The sequence below is a fragment of the Abramis brama genome, assembly GCF_963993115.1.
Source record: "Abramis brama genome assembly, chromosome: 2".
NCBI classification, from domain to species: domain Eukaryota; kingdom Metazoa; phylum Chordata; class Actinopteri; order Cypriniformes; family Leuciscidae; genus Abramis; species Abramis brama.
Genome location: NC_139964.1, coordinates 3481721 through 3500358, shown reverse-complemented (window position 1 = coordinate 3500358; position 18638 = coordinate 3481721). Strand labels below are relative to the sequence as shown.

The 18638-nt window shown below is 39.0% G+C and overlaps 2 protein-coding genes across 3 annotated transcripts in view; one reads left to right on the top strand and one right to left on the bottom strand.

Annotated features, from left to right (window-relative positions):
* Window positions 1-2286, bottom strand: part of LOC311077513 (apoptosis-associated speck-like protein containing a CARD) — a 35712-nt gene extending 33426 nt beyond the window's left edge. The window contains exons 1-3 of one of the 2 annotated variants that reach the window (XM_084106055.1): window positions 2198-2286; window positions 937-1209; window positions 816-862 (exon numbers count right to left, since the gene is read on the bottom strand). In XM_084106055.1, coding sequence (XP_083962181.1) covers window positions 816-862; window positions 937-1192 — 303 coding nt within the window. In that variant the 5' untranslated portion in view covers window positions 1193-1209; window positions 2198-2286. Of the gene's footprint in view, window positions 1-807; window positions 863-936; window positions 1210-2197 lie in introns of both variants that reach the window. The other variant, XM_084106056.1, reaches the window with a different exon arrangement.
* Window positions 2287-2475: 189 nt separating this feature from the next.
* On the top strand, window positions 2476-18387 carry trip10b (thyroid hormone receptor interactor 10b). Its single transcript, XM_084107095.1, has 15 exons — window positions 2476-2903; window positions 4209-4324; window positions 4965-5018; window positions 6048-6195; window positions 6307-6369; window positions 6989-7093; window positions 7174-7302; window positions 7378-7524; window positions 9091-9246; window positions 10716-10739; window positions 11270-11379; window positions 13639-13771; window positions 15107-15156; window positions 16716-16846; window positions 17841-18387. Exons 1-15 carry the CDS (start codon window positions 2880-2882, stop codon window positions 17981-17983), a joined length of 1533 nt encoding a protein of 510 aa, XP_083963221.1. The 5' UTR covers window positions 2476-2879; the 3' UTR covers window positions 17984-18387.
* Window positions 18388-18638: the final 251 nt, after the last annotated feature.

The following is an 18638-nucleotide window of genomic DNA, read 5'->3' as shown; positions in this document are numbered from 1 at the left end:
ATTATGCACAGACAGGCGACAAAGACTGAAACTAGCGTATATGACACAACTGAAACCTTTTTATATAAAGATAAGCAAGTTTAAGCAGTTTCATGACACTCAAGAGAAATATATGGCCTGTAATATTTTTAAATACATCACCATAGGAAGGCTTGACAGTATTTTTCTGTAGTCTACATGCACTCTCTATCAATAATCCAAAGTATTGCTCAAAAGTATTATAAATCAGTGTTTTTTTAGAAAAAAATATTTTTTCTAATTTGTATTGTAAAATTGCAAGTATCAAGATGATGATATCATATTATCTTGGATGTATGAACGGTGATATATTAAGATATATTAACAGTATCAAGATACATTATCTTGAAGACTTGATGATGAAATGATAGGTGTTATCTCCTTTTACATAGAGATGTTAGAGGTAGTTTATGCCTGTGATGTGTTCATGTGTCTCTGTTAAACAGAGAATGTTTTATTACAGTACTTTTTAAATATTTATATTATGCATTATCTCAGGAGAGTGCAATACTCCGATATGGAGGTAATATTCTTTATTGTGTTTGTTTGTCGTAGGTTTATACTGTTCTTCGTTTACTGTACCTTCCCAAAGTCTATTTATTTTTAAGTTCTTCTTTTATGTTGACTTTTTTTAATGTTGACTCAACGAGCTTTGCTACAAAAATTCCTATGTACTTGTACTAGCCGTACTGGTACAAATGCCAAAAAAAAACGTCAACTTAATGTATTTTTTATTTTTTGTTATTTTTTTTGTTGTGAACAGAACTTTGAACTATTAGTCAGACTCACCCGGTTTTGTCACTGTTGTTTCTCTCAGGACGCTGTTTAATGTCCCCCGGAGACACTGTAGAGAAATAATGAACATTAAATCCAGCATAGAGTGAATGTGTTGTTGAGTGTGTGTGTGTGTGTGATTACCTGTCTTGTGTTTGCTCTCTAGCTGTTCGGCCAGATTATTCTGGTTCATCTTCCTCAGGATCTCCACTGTGGTCTTCACAGCTTCTTCTGGTCCAAAACATGCCACCATCTTCTCCACTGTGTCTAAGACATCTGCTTTCTCCATTACAGACCTTGGAATGCATTCATGACTCTTCAAGTGCCACTTAAATGTCTTCAGATCAGCTTCTACTAGATCCTCCAGTGAGTTCACGAGCAGCTCCTCAACAGACGCCATATTCCTTCACAGATTCACTTCAGCAGGACAAAGAGAAACAAAGTAATTTTTACTTTCCAACAGGTTTCATTTTTGAAACATTACTCTGTCCCATTAGAGTAGCTCATTCTGAAATATGTCCTGAATTATTCATCAAAGTATTATTTATAAACTAACTATGTAGATATAAGTGTCACACACACACAAGTGTCTCTCCTGGACTTCTGTTCACCTCCACTCGCATCAGTGACACACAAATGAAGGGCCTCATTATTTTTACTCGCCTCAAACGCGTCCCATATACAGTAGTCCACATTTGAAGTGGATCAAATCAAAACTGTCTTAAGACAAGAACAGGTATTGCTCAAAATGCATGCATAACTTTGATGAAAGGTTTCGATCCACTTCAAATGTTGACTAATGTAGTTTAAGTGGTCAGTTATCAGGATAATACAAACCATGTTGGCTTATTGTTTTAAACTATAATTTAATCAATAGAAATAATCTGAGCACATAAACCTTCCTATGGAGGATTAAATAATATTAAATTTATGCATTAATATGAACGATATTGTAACTTGTATCACTGACACTGACACTGTACCACAACTTTACATTTCATATACGTCCCTTATGTATAATTTACTAAATCTCCACCTTACTTTGCAACGCGGAAGTAAGCTATTTTCTTTGAACGTGAAAGATTTCGATTTCTTAATATAATAGGTAAGTGCAGTAAAAGGTAAAAAACAAAACAAACAAAAAACTCAGTGTTTCTATGATAATGAAATTATAATTACATGATAATAATAAAAATGTAGCAATAAAGCAGCATAACACACCGTGTTTGTACAGGTACAGTAAATAACACCGGAAGCCAGAAACATTAAAGTTGCAAATGGTCTTGTCCAGTCTTTTGTTCAAATAGATCAAATGTCGACATTAAAGATATACAAGTTAAGAATAACAATAGGCTAGGCTACTGAACAGATAAATGACCACAGATCATACAACTTTTGTCTGTACCTGTCAAATGCCGTCTTGTCGTGAACAAAAGAGCTTTCTAAATTTCGATTTCGTTTTCTCTGCTTGAAAAAAACATACGAGTGTTCAAATAAATCCTGACGGGGAAAAAAACCTGTGATTGGTCCATTTTGTCACCAACTGACTGTGATTGGTCTATTCCGTCACCAAACGACTGTGATTGGTTCCCCGTTCGCCCTCCTCGAATCAGGTTCATTAGTCGTTTGTATATTTTTAATCCAGTAGATGTCAGTGTGTCACAAACTTGATTCAATATCGCCACTTTCATCACCTCGGATCATAAAGTTCTTCCATTTTAAGAGTTTTATTTGTATTTCTTAACTGAGTTATAAACGGTGTTATATTTGTCGAATGTCCACCGACTGAGAGCGAGCAGTGATTCAGAAGCACAATCACACACACCTGTGAACTCACACACACTCACTCAGGTGTCATGAAGTGAAACTCACTCGCCACAGATCACTGAGAGAAACCACACTACTCTCCTCTTCACTGAAGGAGCGCTTTACCTGGGGAAACGAGAGTTAACCGTGTTTCATGGGAATATAGGTCTCGTGATCAACAATACACGGGACTACCTCATATTTCTGAAAGGATTTTGAGTTAAAACACACTTCCTGTAGGAGTTTCGTGTCTCAGACTGCAGTGTTTCTGATCTAAGATCATGGATTGGGGATCAGATCTTTGGGTAAGTTCATTCTGCCTTTAATCACAGCGAAGAGAAATACACGGTTGAAGCGTTCATTGATCCACCTGCAGCTTCCCAGACACCTGTGCTTTGGGTTTTCATTATGCTGACATCTTTAACATGTAAAGGCAGTAATGATTAACTTTTTCACGATTGTAAAAAAGTAGTGTACGTGTCTATAATCACTGACAATCTTAATATAAAGGTATCTATAACGATATGGAGCTCGTTCTTGGGTTCAAAAACGGTAGACATGTGAACGCATCAAATAGTTTATTTGAAATAAAAAATGTCGCCGATTTTTATGTTGATAATCTATGTAGTAGGCTAACAATTCAACCATTGTGACACAGAAAGTACGATGTTCTGAATGTAACCAGTTCCCAGCAGTTACATGATGTTCCAGCGTTAAAAACACACAGTCTGCGACTGGAAAACGCTTCAAATGTGAACGTTTTTATTTGTTAAGTCGGATGTTTTCCTCGTGCAAATTAATTTGGGTTTTATAAAACAGTTTTAAAGTAGATACCCTACTCCACTTCACATGTTAAACGTGCGTAAAGGAGTTAAAACTGTTGTCACAACACTTATTTATTTAAATGTTTACTTGCATTATGTATTCTGTAAGTCACGTGACAGCTTGACCGTGATTCCCTTTCACTGTCTGTGGTTTAACTGGGTTAAAACTAACTCCCTACAGGTTAAACTGGTTTAGGTGTCTGATCATCTCAGAACAGCAGAAGAGATCACACAGACGGACTGATTAGAAATGAGTTCAGGACCAAAAGAAAGTAGACCAACACCTTCCTGTTAAACAGCACGAGTCTGATGAAATCTAATTAAGATCTTAGAGATACTGTGATGTGTGTGTGTGATATACCATTTTGGCTTCAAATATAAGTTAGCTACAGCCAATATTATTATTTTAAAAGAAGATAAGATGTTAATAATAAAGTAATCTAATACTGTGTTCTCATATGGGGTTGAAGTAGGTTATAATATTTATAATTATCTAAATAAAACAAACAGAAGTTTGGCTTGAAGCCAAATGTGTCATGTGACTCAGGTCGTCCTCTCAAAACTAGTGTGAAGCAGATTGACCAGTCTAGCTAGTTTGAGGGTGTGCACGTGGGAGAAAGACACACACACACACACACACACACGCACACACACACACACACACGCACACACACACACTTCAATGTACCACACCTATTCTGAGACCAGACTATCCTACACACCAGAGACCAATAACAATGCACTGTTAATCCAGGCCACTGTGGTGTGTGTCGTGTGTGTTTGCAGGACCAGCATGACGTGATTGAACGACACACTCAGAGCGGACTGGATCTGCTGGACCGATACGTGAAGTTTGTCAAAGAGAGAGCCGAGGTTGAGCAGACTTACGCCAAACTGCTCAGGCAAGAGTCTGCGTTGTGTGTGTACGCTGTAGATCAGGGGTTTCCAACGCATCAAACCCCCAAACATCATCATCATCATCATCCTCCTGAGAGAGGAGTTAACATTTAAGACATAAATATATAAAACATAATATCATGAATTTGTGTAGTATTATTTGGAAAAATTTAGTTTCGATTAAGTTCATATATGTAGCTTTTTCCCCACTCACTGTAGTACTGTGATATCAGATGCATATTTATATCAATTTTATTTATTTATTAAATATTTTTAATTTATTTTAATCAATTTATCAAAATATTTATTTAGTTTAATCTATTTTTATTTTTGTACACTGTTTTCTGTAAACTTTTATCCCTTATATAGAGAGCATTGGCTCATGAATATTAATTAGCTCACACAGGTTGAGCAACATCATCACCTCAAGCCCTTTTAAACTCGTTTCTGCATCATTTCTTTTGTTAAATCAACAGAAAGCATTTCATTTTTTTTTACATATAAGGGTGGCGGCAGTGTTTGGAAACCCTGTCAGCAAAGTTATTATTATGATAATTATTCCATGTGCATTAACAATGTAAAGTTATCTTGTGTTCTTGAAGGCCCCTGGTGGTGTAACCTGTTTTTATGTGTGTTTCCCTGAAGGAATCTCTGTAAGAAATATTCCAGAAGGGGCATCAAAGAAGATCAGGACACAAAGTGAGTGAACCGTCTCTCGATCGCTCCATTAATCATCAGCATTCCTGTGAGTCGAACAGTAGATCACAGCGCTAGCAACGCCGAGATCACGGGTTCGATTCCCAGAGAATGCATGAACTGATAAAATGCGTATCTTGAATGCAATGCAAGTCTCTTCGATTATGAAAGTGTGAATGTAAACGCAGTTGGGCTGTCAAAATGGCTGAAAAGCTATTTATTTATAGCTATTTATCGAATTTATTTCACAAAATTCGAATTATATTCAAATTCTAAAGGCAATACTTAATATTAGAGGAAAAACATACTGTATTATCTCCTATGCCATCAAGAGGGCACAAGCGATTATATATATATATATATATATATATATATATATATATATATAATAAAAACCAAATCAAGCATCGCATCTTTTATTGAAATGAAATGACATTCACTTTTTAAAGTGCATTAACTTTTGAAACAATTGTTCTTAAATAAAATATAATTTCCTTAATGTGCATGCAAGGAAAAACAGGTTACACTAGTGCATAAATCTGTGTTCGTGCATCAGTAACCTGAGAAAACACGCTTCAACACACAGCGTAATGAACTACATGAACACTAAATAGCAAAACGCCATTCAGAAACTCTCCACTTCTACTCACTACATCTACATATCTTTCGTCAAAAACACCAGACGCTCAGCTTGATCTGAGCGAGCTTCTGTTGACGGTGTTGAAACACACACTCAGCTCTGACCGATGTGCAGGTTTGGTCAAGCGTGCCAATGGGTTTTCATCAGCTGGGAGCCTTTTCCCTCCATTTTTCAAATTAGCATCGCAGATACTGGATAAGCTAACAAAAACAAACCGCGCAAGTTACGCCAGCATCATGTCTCGCGCGTCTCTCGGCAAAAAAATTCGAATGCCCGGTTTTTGGATTCGAATGAGCAGTTTTTTTGTCAAAAATTTGACGAATATTTGAAATTCTAATTTTTATTTGCCAGCCCTACTGTAAACGCGTGTGTTGTTGACGGTGTGTGTGCAGGTTGAGCAGTCAGCAGGCGTTTCAGGACGTGCTGAACGAGCTGAACGAGTACGCGGCTCACAGAGAGCAACTGTCCGAGAGCATGACGCTCACCATCTGCGGGGAGCTCAGCAAAAACCTGCAGGAGCTGCGGCTCGAGCGCAAGAACGTGAGCCAGACCTGAAACACACGCATCTCACACACACACTGCACACAGATGCAGAACAGCTGTTCCCTGTCATGATCCTCCTGAGTGTGAACCTCGTTTCCTCTGTTGTAGCATCTGTGTGAAGTTAAGAAGGCTCAGCAGAACCTGGAGATCACCTTCAAACAGCTGGAGATTGTGAGTAAATGTGTGTGTGTGTGAGCGAGTGGTTGTGTGAGCGAGTGGTTGTGTGAGCGAGAGAGAGAGAGAGAGTGAGAGAGAGAGAGTGAGCGAGCGGTTGTGTGAGATAGAGAGCGAGTGTGTGTGAGATGCGCAGATTATTGACACATTTAAATGCACAGTTTCCCTAAAGCCCCCAGGGCTTGGGCCCATCATCGTTGCTTGCAGCTATATATATATTTTAGTCTATTTTAGTTTGTTTTTGAGTAATGAAAATAGATTTGTTTGAATTTTAGCCAATTGTCTTTACTTTCCTTTAACAATAATAGTTCAGACTGAGATTTGACAAACAAAAAAACTTTAATAAACTATAAAAAAAGGACACAAAAAAGATTTGAAACATTTTCAATTTGTCAATGTTGACATACCTAAAACTAATCTGTGCACATTTTTATTTTATTCTGCTTTGTTTTGGTCATGAAAATGTATTTAATTTTAGTTTAAGGTTGTTTCATTTAGGGAAAAATATTTAATTAAAAATTTTCTTTAATGATGATAACTGTAAAGCAGCCTCCGTACATGAACACACGCATCCCTGCGCCAGATTAAAGTCTGACTGACTGATTTCTCTGATCAGAGTAAGAAGCGTTTCGAGAAGGAGTGGAGAGAAGCAGAGAAGGCCAATCAGCAAACAGAGAAAGTGCAGCAGGACACCAACTCGACTAAAGCAGACGTGGACAAGGTACATGCAAACCTCACACACACTTCATACGACCTGTGCTCTGGGTTTGATGATGCATCACGTGTGTGTGTGTGTTTTAGGCCAAAATGCACGCACACAGTCGCGTCCACATCGCGGACGAGAGTAAGAACGAATACGCTTCACAACTCCAGAGATACAACAAGGAGCAGAGCAGCCTCTACCACTCAGAGATCCCCTCCGCCTTTAAGGTGCGTCGGCATTGGTTTGACGAGAGAATCGTCCCGATCTGAGTATTGAACACTTCGTGTGTGTGTCGTCGACAGAAGCTGCAGGAACTGGAGGAGCGGCGCATCCGGCTGCTGGCCGACGGCTACGTGCAGTTCTCCGAGACCGAGAAGAAGCTCCTGCCCAACATCAACAAGTGTTTGGACACGATCAGCAGCACCGGGAGGAACATCGATGAGAAACAAGTGTGTATACACACACACACACACACACACACATTTACATTTAGTCATTTAGCAGACGCTTTTGTCCAAAGCGACTTACAAGTTAGGACTAAATTAAGCGAGTCATCGTGAAGAGGCAAAAACAACACAAGAAGTGCTCAAAATACGAAGTTCAGTCATTGTTCAGAGTAGCATTTGCGAGGACATAAAGGAAAAGGAAAGGTGGGATGTAAAGGAAAAGGAAAGGTGTTTTTTTTTTTTTTTTTTTTTTTTTTTTTTTTATGAGGATAAGTGCTCACTGAAGATAAGGGTTTTCAGCTGTCTTTTGAATGTTGTCAGGGATTCTGCACTCCGGATGAGGGTGGGGAGAGCATTCCACCAGCATGGAACTGTGAATGAGAATGTTCTGGAAAGTGATTTTGTGGCTCTCTCACACACACACACACACACACACACACACATACACTCGCACACTGTGTGCATTGAAATATCATAGTGTAAAGTTAGATTTACCCAGCCTGAAGGAAGTTCAGGAACACTGGCTCCAGACTGCCACCAAATTGTGGCATTTTGCACACTTTTTTCCTGCCGGTGCGAGTAACTTAAGTAAGAGATCGCCCTGGTGCCACCAGCACGTTGCCCAACTAACAGCTGCCTTTTATGTTGCATATAAGAAACATAAACGAAAGAGAACTTAATCAGCTCAGAGCAATAATAGACGAGCTCAGAACATCTCGATCATGTGACACTGCTAATACACAGTGCTGGGAGATCCTGGAAGAAAGTGTTTGAATTCGCCACAGAAATAAAAACATCTAGTGAGAAGTGTTCAGATTCAGCTCATAAACCGTACTGGATCAAGCAGCGCTGTCATGAAACATGAACGAACCAGCTATAGTAGGCTTTCAGTTTACAAATCTCCAACATCCAGCTTGGATTTAATGTAGTCACACTAACTGTAACCATGGTATTGTGGCAGAAATAGTTGAATGATTCTTACATTATTCATCTCAGGTGCTTCACACTTTTTCTAGCTCTTCAAAGCTCTAAATATTGTCTAATGTGATGATTTGGAAAACGAAAAGTTAAAAGATGTAGGAAAACTGGCAAAAACACTTATAAAAAAAAAAAAAAAAGACTAACCAGTAGATGGCGGCGGAGGAGCACTTGTTTTCTAATTAGGCATCTCTGGAAAAAAGTAGGAACTCAAACAGTCTCATGATGAAATACTAAAACTTTTCTTCAAATCGTGCCTGGATTACACAGAAAGCAAGTAAAGAGCAGCGCTGCTTTTATATTCACTGAAGCTGTCGGTCAGGTCACACTTTTGAAACTATGAGACACGTGTGAGATTACTGGACTCTTTTTCTCATGAGAAACCAGTATTCTTTCGATCTCTGAGACACTGAAGAGAACTAATATGTGATTGTCCATTCATGTGCGGTACGAAGAGACTAAACGTAGGAACTCAATCTGTTTGTATAGTTAAATGAATCTGTGAGACGTTTCTGATGCAGCTGAAACCTATAGTAAAATGTTGATTTAAAAAAAGGAAAATATCCTGAAAATCCAAGACTGTGTGTGTAGGAGACACTGGTGCTCATCGAGCAGCACAGATCTGGTGCAGCGCCCCCTGCTGACGTGGAGTTTGAGGATTACAGTCAGGGAATCAAACCTGTGGCGTCTGACAACACACCACACCTGCCGAAGGTGCGCATCAAACAACTGTTCAAGAAGAAACAGGTACAGCCTCCGCCTGCTGGTTACAGATCTACACACACACACACACACACAACACATATAGCTATATATATATATTAGGGCTGGGTAAAAAATATCGATTTCTCAATTTTAATCGATTCTCATTTTTACAATAATCTTTGTGCTTTGTTATTGTTGACATGAAACAAAGTCTCAGATTTCAAATTACGCCAATTTTCTTACGAAATTAAAAAACATAATTACCGTTTTGGCGCTGTGGCGTGAGATCGCTCTGGCTCAGCTCTAGAGAAGCACATGATCTTCTCTTCCGCATTAATAACACCAGTTACAGCGCGAGATAACCATGAAGCATCTGAAAGTGTGTTAAAAGATTAAAAGAGTACAACTTATCGAAGTCCGTATCATGTGACATGGAGTCGCTCGATCCGTGTTTCAACCATGGAAAGATGTTAGTAAACAATGTCATGTAACGTCACATTTACCTCAGAAAAACCATATCCAGTGACCATAAACTCGTCAGTCAGCTGGAAAAATTAACTCTAGAGGAGCATTTTGTTAAATATATGCACCATATTATATATTCATTATAATTTTTAATGTTCTTCAATATTAAATGCATGTTTGAATAAATCTACAAAGTTTTTTTATGACAGCCACCATTTAAATTTTTATATAATTTCATATAACTTTATTATTATAAAAATAAATAAGTGTATTTTAAGTGTTTGTATACAAATCAGTTAATTTTTACCTTCAATATTATAGTAGGCTAATGAAGCCTATAGGCTACAACTGACTCCCAGTTACAATAATAGTTAAGAGATTTGTTTTCCTTGAGAAAATTTGTATTATACCTGATATCCAAAATAATCAATGTTGAATCGAATCGTAATCGAAATCGAATCGAATTGTGAAATTTGTGTCAATACCCAGCCCTAATATATAGTCAAGCCAGAAATTATTCAGACCCCAGATATAGTTTTTGATATTTGTTTTACTAGTGTGATCAGGACACTATAGTTCATTTATGTGAGTGAGGAGAGCAAAATAAAGTAAACTGTGACCATATTATACCTAGAAATTACAGTGGACTACCAGTCAAATTATAAACATTTGGAACCAAAAATGATTCAGACACTTTGAGCTGATCATGTTTTGCTGAAGTGTGTTTTCTTTAATTGCTAATGCTCTTTTTACACACAGACTGAACACAATGAAGCACTGCTTGGTGATTGGTTGAGCTAAACTGGTATTATCTAATTGTGTAGTTAAATTTAACAGCTGACAGATATTCAACATAATTCATGTGTGAGACAGTCTAACAGAAGGACGGACAAAACCAGTCAAATATCAACTGAGTTCTGCTCATATTTCATTACCATTTTCTAAACTATAGCGAATAAACTGTGATAATGTGAGAAATGTTGAATAAATGTAGGTTTGTCTGTACATATGAATACTAACGTTTGTTGATGCGTTTGAATTTCCAGGTGACGTCTCCTGATAAAAACATGGTACGGTGAGCAGCTTTATTCACATTCACTTTCATACTCAAAGACATTTAAAGTGACTGAGCTCCAGTGAAGGATCGTCTTGTTCTGTGCTCTGTAGTTTGATTTGATTTCAGCATTATTCACACGTCGACTAAACGGTACATTTTATGGCACTTTAAGTTGCATCAAAAATATTGAAAATATAATCATTAGTTCCAGCCGTATTAACATTAGAACAAAGTTATGAAACAAATCTTGCATATGTTGTGAATTAGGCAAAAATTATTCTTGAGAATTTCTTGTGTGCTTATGAACACAAATAAACCACGCAATTATGACCCGTTTTTATTGCCACAACGTCTTATGATTGTTGATGGGTGTTTATTTATTTATTTCATTAGTCAGAATGATTGACAGTTTGGCTGGACTGATTGCTTTATGCTGTGTGTGGGATGGGTTTATGTAAAATTAACCTATTTTAAAAATACATTATACGAATGTTTAATGTGCTGAATATTGGTGTGTGTGTGTGTGTGTGTGTGTGTGTGAAGCCGCCTTCGCTGGAGGACTTGTCTCGTCTTCCTCCAGATCAGAGGCGCAGGCGTCTGCAGGAGAAGATGGACGACGTACAGAAAGAGCTGCAGAAAGAGACGGAGCAGAGGTTCAGATCATCTACTCTTACACGTTTACATTCGAGACAATAACCCGGCGACGCAAGAAACACATGTTTACGAGACGACTGTTGAAAAAAAAAAACTAGTAGTGCCAAAACACTCATTTTGATGTTAAATAAAACATTATAAACGCCAGTTTTCACAAGATGTCTACGGGAAACGCATAAACTCCTCTCATGTTTGTAGTTTGAGTGACTGATTTAGTTTTGATCATTTCTTTCGTTGTATGCGCTTATATCCGCATCAGTCCGTCTGGTTTTACTGTGCTAGCATCTCTGTGAGTGTGAGTTAAACTTTAATAACATCCAATATCCCAGCAACTCCTTATAAAAACTTTTATTAAAGTCCCCATTATGCTTTTTTGAATATTATCTTTCATATCTGCAAAGTTTTAAAGGTCAGAGTGCAGATATGGAGTTATTGTTTCCCAAAAGAAAGAAGTGATTCTGAACTGATTTGAGTCACTAGTAATTCAGTCTCACTTCCTGCTGTAGGTCTGTAACTAATTTGCATAATGACAGTCTCTGGTCTTGATCATAGACTGTAAAAAATATGGACAAAGCGTCTGTGACGTCACCCATAGACTTTCTGAAGAACGGTTTTGAAGCCGTTTATGGGGGGTATGGGCGGCGCCATCTTGGAAAATCTTGGGAAATCCTAACCCCGCCCACCTTCTAACGCAGCGCGCGTCACTCAGCTCGCTCTGCTACTCCGGTTATCTCTGTGTATATTTTAGGCAACGAAATATGTTATAAAACACCATACTAACTCTTTTCCTTTTCATTTAAAGAAATCTTAAACATTATAGCCACACAAATGTGGTTCAGGCAACGCGTATTGATTATATTCACTGCACATAACGTTTGCCTATTTATAAATAAAAATATATATATAAAATACAAATCTGCCTCTTTTCGTTTTAAATATAATACAAAAAATTAAACATTTTAATATGGTCCAGGCAATATGTGCGTTTGTACTAAACAACAGATTTTGCAGTAAACAACTTTAAAGATCATCTTCGTTGTATTAAAATTTAAAATGACAAAACTCAACCCAGTCTCTTTTTGTTAAATTTCCCTTTTATCAATATTAGCCATTATAAAAGTATAAGTAAAAGTTACAAGAAGCTATACAAATAAAGCAAACAATTCAGTCAAACATACAAAGTCAGCGCTCTAGTCTAACCATACAACGGTAAAGTTAAATAGCTTATAAAGTTATGAAACTTCCCCTCAGCCTAAACGATTGGCCAGGGAACAAATTATAGATTCACGAGACCAAAAATCGCCCGTTAGATATAGACAAGACGAATTATATCTCATGTTTAACCACTACAGAGACGCCAGAGTCCGCGGCATTGGCGGCAAACCTCAGAACGTCTAGCCGAGGAAAGGCTGTTGCAGGCGGGGTACATGAGCGCCGAGCGCCCGGTCATCGCTGGATCAACTGGATACGATTTTCATAAATATTTAAATAAACCACAGATTTGAGCTTTAAACAACTACATTCTCGCCTGAAAAACTCTTAAAACTACATTTCATGATACAGAAACAGTAGTATTATATGTCAACTGTATTAAAAAATGGCGCTTCTTATGTTGTCATTCTCTGTGGCGCTGCCTTGTCAGCTGTCAATCAAGCTGTCAATCAAAGTTAACCACGCCCTTATTGTCATACATACATGTATGTCATACATGTATTTACATCATATACATCTAAATACGATCTAAACTAACGAGTTAGAAAAAAATTCACAGCCCTCATGGTTGTCAGGCACTCGGAAGCTATCGAAAAATACAATAAAAGTCCATGGGACCAACCTGTAAAAACATGAATTTATGCTGTGAAAACGGACATTTTAACATGGGGGCTATGGACATTTGCTCCCTTTTGGGACCTGCCCCTAGCGGATTTTCGATGTATTGCAGTTTTTCGCACTTCCGGGTAGGCTTCATTTTTCAGATCAGAATGTTGCCGCTTGGTCTTGATTGGCTGAGCAGCGTCTCTTAGCCCCGCCCTCAAACACTGTAGTGTACCTGAGACTGGAAGAGTTTGGTTCATGTCGAGAAGACGCTGTTTTGAGAAAAGAGCTGATGATGTAATGATTATTATGAGAAAATTAAAGCATTTTTGAGCTTGGATTCATGTAAACCCAGCTACATTAACTGTTGACTGTAACTACATGATCTATCTGATCCGCTTTAACTCTGTGTGTGTGTGTGTGTGTGTGTGTGTGTCCGTCAGCGAGGCTCTGATGAAGATGAAGGGTGTTTATGAGCAGAACTCACAGCTCGGTGATCCGTCCAGCCTTCAGCCTCAGATCATACAAACTGCTCATAACATCGTCAGACTCAGAGGAGAGATCAGCAAATACCAGGTACACACACACACACACACACACACACACACACACACACACACAATCAGCCTCAGATCATACAAACTGCTCATAACATCGTCAGACTCAGAGGAGAGATCAGCAAATACCAGGTACACACACACGCACACACACACACACACACACACACACACACACACACACACACACACACACACACACACACACACACACAATCAGCCTCAGATCATACAAACTGCTCATAACATCGTCAGACTCAGAGGAGAGATCAGCAAATACCAGGTACACACACACGCGCGCACACACACACACACACACACACACACACACAATCAGCCTCAGATCATACAAACTGCTCATAACATCGTCAGACTCAGAGGAGAGATCAGCAAATACCAGGCACACACACACACACACACACACACACACACACACACACACACACACACACACACACACACACACACAATCAGCCTCAGATCATACAAACTGCTCATAACATCGTCAGACTCAGAGGAGAGATCAGCAAATACCAGGTACACACACACACACGCGCACGCGCACACACACACACACACAATCAGCCTCAGATCATACAAACTGCTCATAACATCGTCAGACTCAGAGGAGAGATCAGCAAATACCAGGTGCACACGCGCACACACACACGCACACACACACACACACACACACACACAATCAGCCTCAGATCATACAAACTGCTCATAACATCGTCAGACTCAGAGGAGAGATCAGCAAATACCAGGCACACACACACACACACACACACACACACACACACACACACACACACACACACACACACACACACACACACACACACACACACACACAATCAGCCTCAGATCATACAAACTGCTCATAACATCGTCAGACTCAGAGGAGAGATCAGCAAATACCAGGTACACACACACACACGTGCACGCGCACACACACACACACACAATCAGCCTCAGATCATACAAACTGCTCATAACATCGTCAGACTCAGAGGAGAGATCAGCAAATACCAGGTGCACACGCGCACACACACACGCACACACACACACACACACACACACACAATCAGCCTCAGATCATACAAACTGCTCATAACATCGTCAGACTCAGAGGAGAGATCTGCAAATACCAGGTACACACACACACACACACACACATTACTTCATTTTCAGTAATATTATTGATCTGACTTTCTGATCTTGTGTTTTTAAAGCTGAATTGGTCTGATATTTAGGTTTGATCACTGAATCTGTTCATTACTGCGCAGCTGTGCTGTGTAAAGCTCTGCACTCGACTCACACACTCGTTTATAAACACACGTGTGCTCCTCAGGGTCAGCTGACTGAAGCCGGCGGAGGGACACTGCAGTTCTCGCCCCCCAGGTCAGTCCCGGTGTGTGTGTGTGTGAGAGTGTGTGTGTGAGAATACCAGGTACACACTAGGGCTGTAATCAACCAAAGAAAATCTTGGTCGACTGAAGTCCTGAAATTTTCGACTAAAAATGACGTTAGGAGAAAAAAACGTTAAATGAATTAGCTGCGCACTGTGCGCAGGACTTGGTAGCCTTGTTGTCCGCCTAAATGAATTATAAATAAACATTAAAAACTAGTAGGCTGTTTGCAGTATATTAAATCGTTTTTGACCTAATTATTTAGCACTGAAATGAGTGTGACACTCGAGTCTGTCGGCTCTGCAGCGCTGCATCACGTGCACCTGCGCAATATCACAGCTTATGATTTCCGAAAATAGTACTATGTTGTCAACTAGTGATATCATCACAAGAACTGTTGAGGAATATGCAACATAATTTAGACAATTGTTTTTGTCATATGTATTATAATAACTGAGGCTGAACACAGGAGCTCAGCTTTGCGGCCGAGACACGAATAGACTATTAACTTAAAGCTTTTACTCTTAAACAAAAGGCACGTCCACTTTAATAAAAAAAGAATATTTATTTTAAAAAAAGATCAAGTAATTATATTCAGCAAACCTTCCAGTAGCCTACTTTCTTCAGTCTGTCTCTCTTCTCCGGTGAGTCGGGCTAATCCAAAAGAAGTGAGAACAAGGGGGGTGTTCTGAAGACAGACCGTTACCTGGGAAACAGCGGTGCTCTGAAAACACCCCCATTAGCTATTAGTGCTTTCCACCTGATGAAATGAACGCGGCAAAAAATCGACCAATCAGAATTTTGGTCGAGCCAGAAAGTGTATAATCGACTAGTCGACTGGGAGATTACAGCCCTAGTACACACACACACACACACACACAACCTCAGATCATAGAACCTGCTCATAACGTGAGCGTTAGTGTGTGTGTGTGTTTGTAGTTTTAACTCATCAGTGTGTGTGTGTGTGTATTTGTAGTTTTAACTCATCAGTGTGTGTGTGTGTGTATTTGTAGTTTTGACTCATCAGTGTGTATGTGTGTATTTGTAGTTTTGACTCGTCAGCATGTGTGTTTGTAGTTTTGACTCATCAGTGTGTGTCTGTGTGTGTTTGTAGTTTTGACTGGTCAGCGTGTGTGTTTGTAGTTTTGACTCGTCAGCGTGTGTGTTTGTAGTTTTGACTGGTCAGCGTGTGTGTTTGTAGTTTTGACTGGTCAGCGTGTTGTGTGTTTGTAGTTTTGACTCGTGTGTGTGTGTGTGTATATTTGTAGTTTTGACTCATCAGCGTGTGTGTTTGTAGTTTTGACTCATCAGTGTGTGTGTGTGTAGTTTTGACTCATCAGTGTGTGTGTAGTTTTGACTTGTCAGCGTGTGTGTTTGTAGTTTTGACTCATGTGTGTGTGTGTTTGTAGTTTTGACTGGTCAGCGTGTTGTGTGTTTGTAGTTTTGACTCATCAGTGTGTGTGTGTGTTTGTAGTTTTGACTGGTCAGCGTGTTGTGTGTTTGTAGTTTTGACTCATCAGTGTGTGTGTGTGTGTGTGTGTGTGTGTGTAGTGCGGAGTACATCACTGTGCTGAGTGAGTCCAGCACGTCTCCGTCAGAGAACATCTATGAGTGTGGTCTGGATGAGGAGTTTGAGGTGGACTTTCCCGTCGGCCAGTGTACGGCGCTCTACGACTTCGACGGTGAGTTTCCCGCCCTTTCTCCTTCTGTTCTTCATCACACTTCCACCTTTCTCCTTCTGTTCTTCATCACACTTCCACCTTTCTCCTTCTGTTCTTCATCACACTTCCACCTTTCTCCTTCTGTTCTTCATCACACTTCCACCTCTCATCTCACAAATATGACTTAGTATGTCGATTTCGAATTTGTCGTAATTGTAGTTTAAAGTTAATTTGTTTTAGTTTACATCTAATAATAATGTCATCATTCCGACTTCATCTTTATAAATAACTTTTTATCATAAATATAACTTGTTTCTATCAGTTTAAACTTAGTCAAAATTATGACAGTCATAATTATGAGATAGTATGTCATCATTTTGACTTCAAGTCATCTTTATTAGTCGTAAAGTAGAAATTATTACTTAACACAATTAAGATAGAAAGTCAAAATTATAATATAGAAAGTTAAATTTATGAGATGAAGTCAAATTTATGACTTAAAACAAGTCATAATAAGTCGAAATTATGATTTAAATGACAAATTTTGACTTAGTATGTCATAATTTCAATATATGTCATGTCATTTTAAGTCTTAATTTCGACTTTTCATCTCATAAATATGACTTGGGATGTAATAAATTGTCATAATTATGATTTACAAAAGCATGATTTTTTTTCTCACATTTATAACACTAAATATTGTGTGTTCTTTCTTACCTTGGCCTAAAACTACAGAAAACTAGTGAGTGTTTATAATACAGAAGCGAATTTGACATATTTCTGTCCTCTGACTAATGCTTCCTTCCTCTTTCATAGAAACGCTGTTGTTTGTATTTTACTGTTGGGGAAACCGGGAACACAATAAATATATTTGTTGTATTTTTCCAATCAACACTATAAAATTGTATCCAACCATGACGACTTCTGCTTTTGAGAGCCGTTGTTGCACATGTTTGTTCCTGCGTGTCTTCCCATGAGCCTCTGCCTGAGCGTGTGTGTGTGTGTGTGTGTGCAGGCGGCAGCGAGGGAGCCGTGTGCATGCAGGCGGGCGAGCAGCTGAGTCTGATGGACGAGGATCAGGGTGACGGATGGGTCAGGGTTCAGAGAGCCAGTGGAGATGTGGGATACGTGCCGGCCTCATACATCCAGATCATCTGATCACGTCATGTGACCCGCTCACTCCATATACTCCTGTCTTATGCTACTATGGGGGGTGTTTTCTTTCTTTTCTCTCAGCATGTTATATGCTTCTGCTGGTGATTTTCTGTGCATTTGTAGTTTTAAAGATCATGTTCATTGTCTTTACCTGTTGTGTTTGTTGATTATTGCAGTCATGTGAGCCTTCATGTCACTTTGTTTTAACATAAATACAGTCATGTGTGTCCAAACGTTCGACTCTGCTTCTGTATGTTATACAATAACGATATAAACTTAGACTTAGAAAACTTTAATGTCCTCAGAGAGGCAATGTGTTGTACAGTACAGACATATTGACACATAATCCACAACACAAACATTATCCACATGCACAATATCATAAATAAAACTACTTCACGTTACTTAACATATATTCTCCAGTCATACCCCTCCCCACACCTTATTTGATTGGGTTGGGGTATCTATATCTACGACCTGAACTCCACTGAGAGTGGATGGGTTTTATCCATGCAAACCTCGTCTGCCTTCTGTGCCAATCTCGTCAGGTATAGTTGGTACAGGTCTACCTGTTGGTTACCAATGACTCTTCCACAGGTTTTAACAATCTTCCCCAATTTGTTCCTGTGGGTGATTTTTGAATGTCCATACCAGCATA

Coding starts and splice junctions, on each gene's coding strand:
- trip10b (XM_084107095.1), top strand. CDS start 2,880: ATGGATTGGGGATCAGATCTTTGG. Junction 7,094..7,173: donor CTAAAGCAGACGTGGACAAG/GTACATGCAAAC, acceptor TGTGTGTTTTAG/GCCAAAATGCACGCACACAG. Junction 10,740..11,269: donor CGTCTCCTGATAAAAACATG/GTACGGTGAGCA, acceptor GTGTGTGTGAAG/CCGCCTTCGCTGGAGGACTT.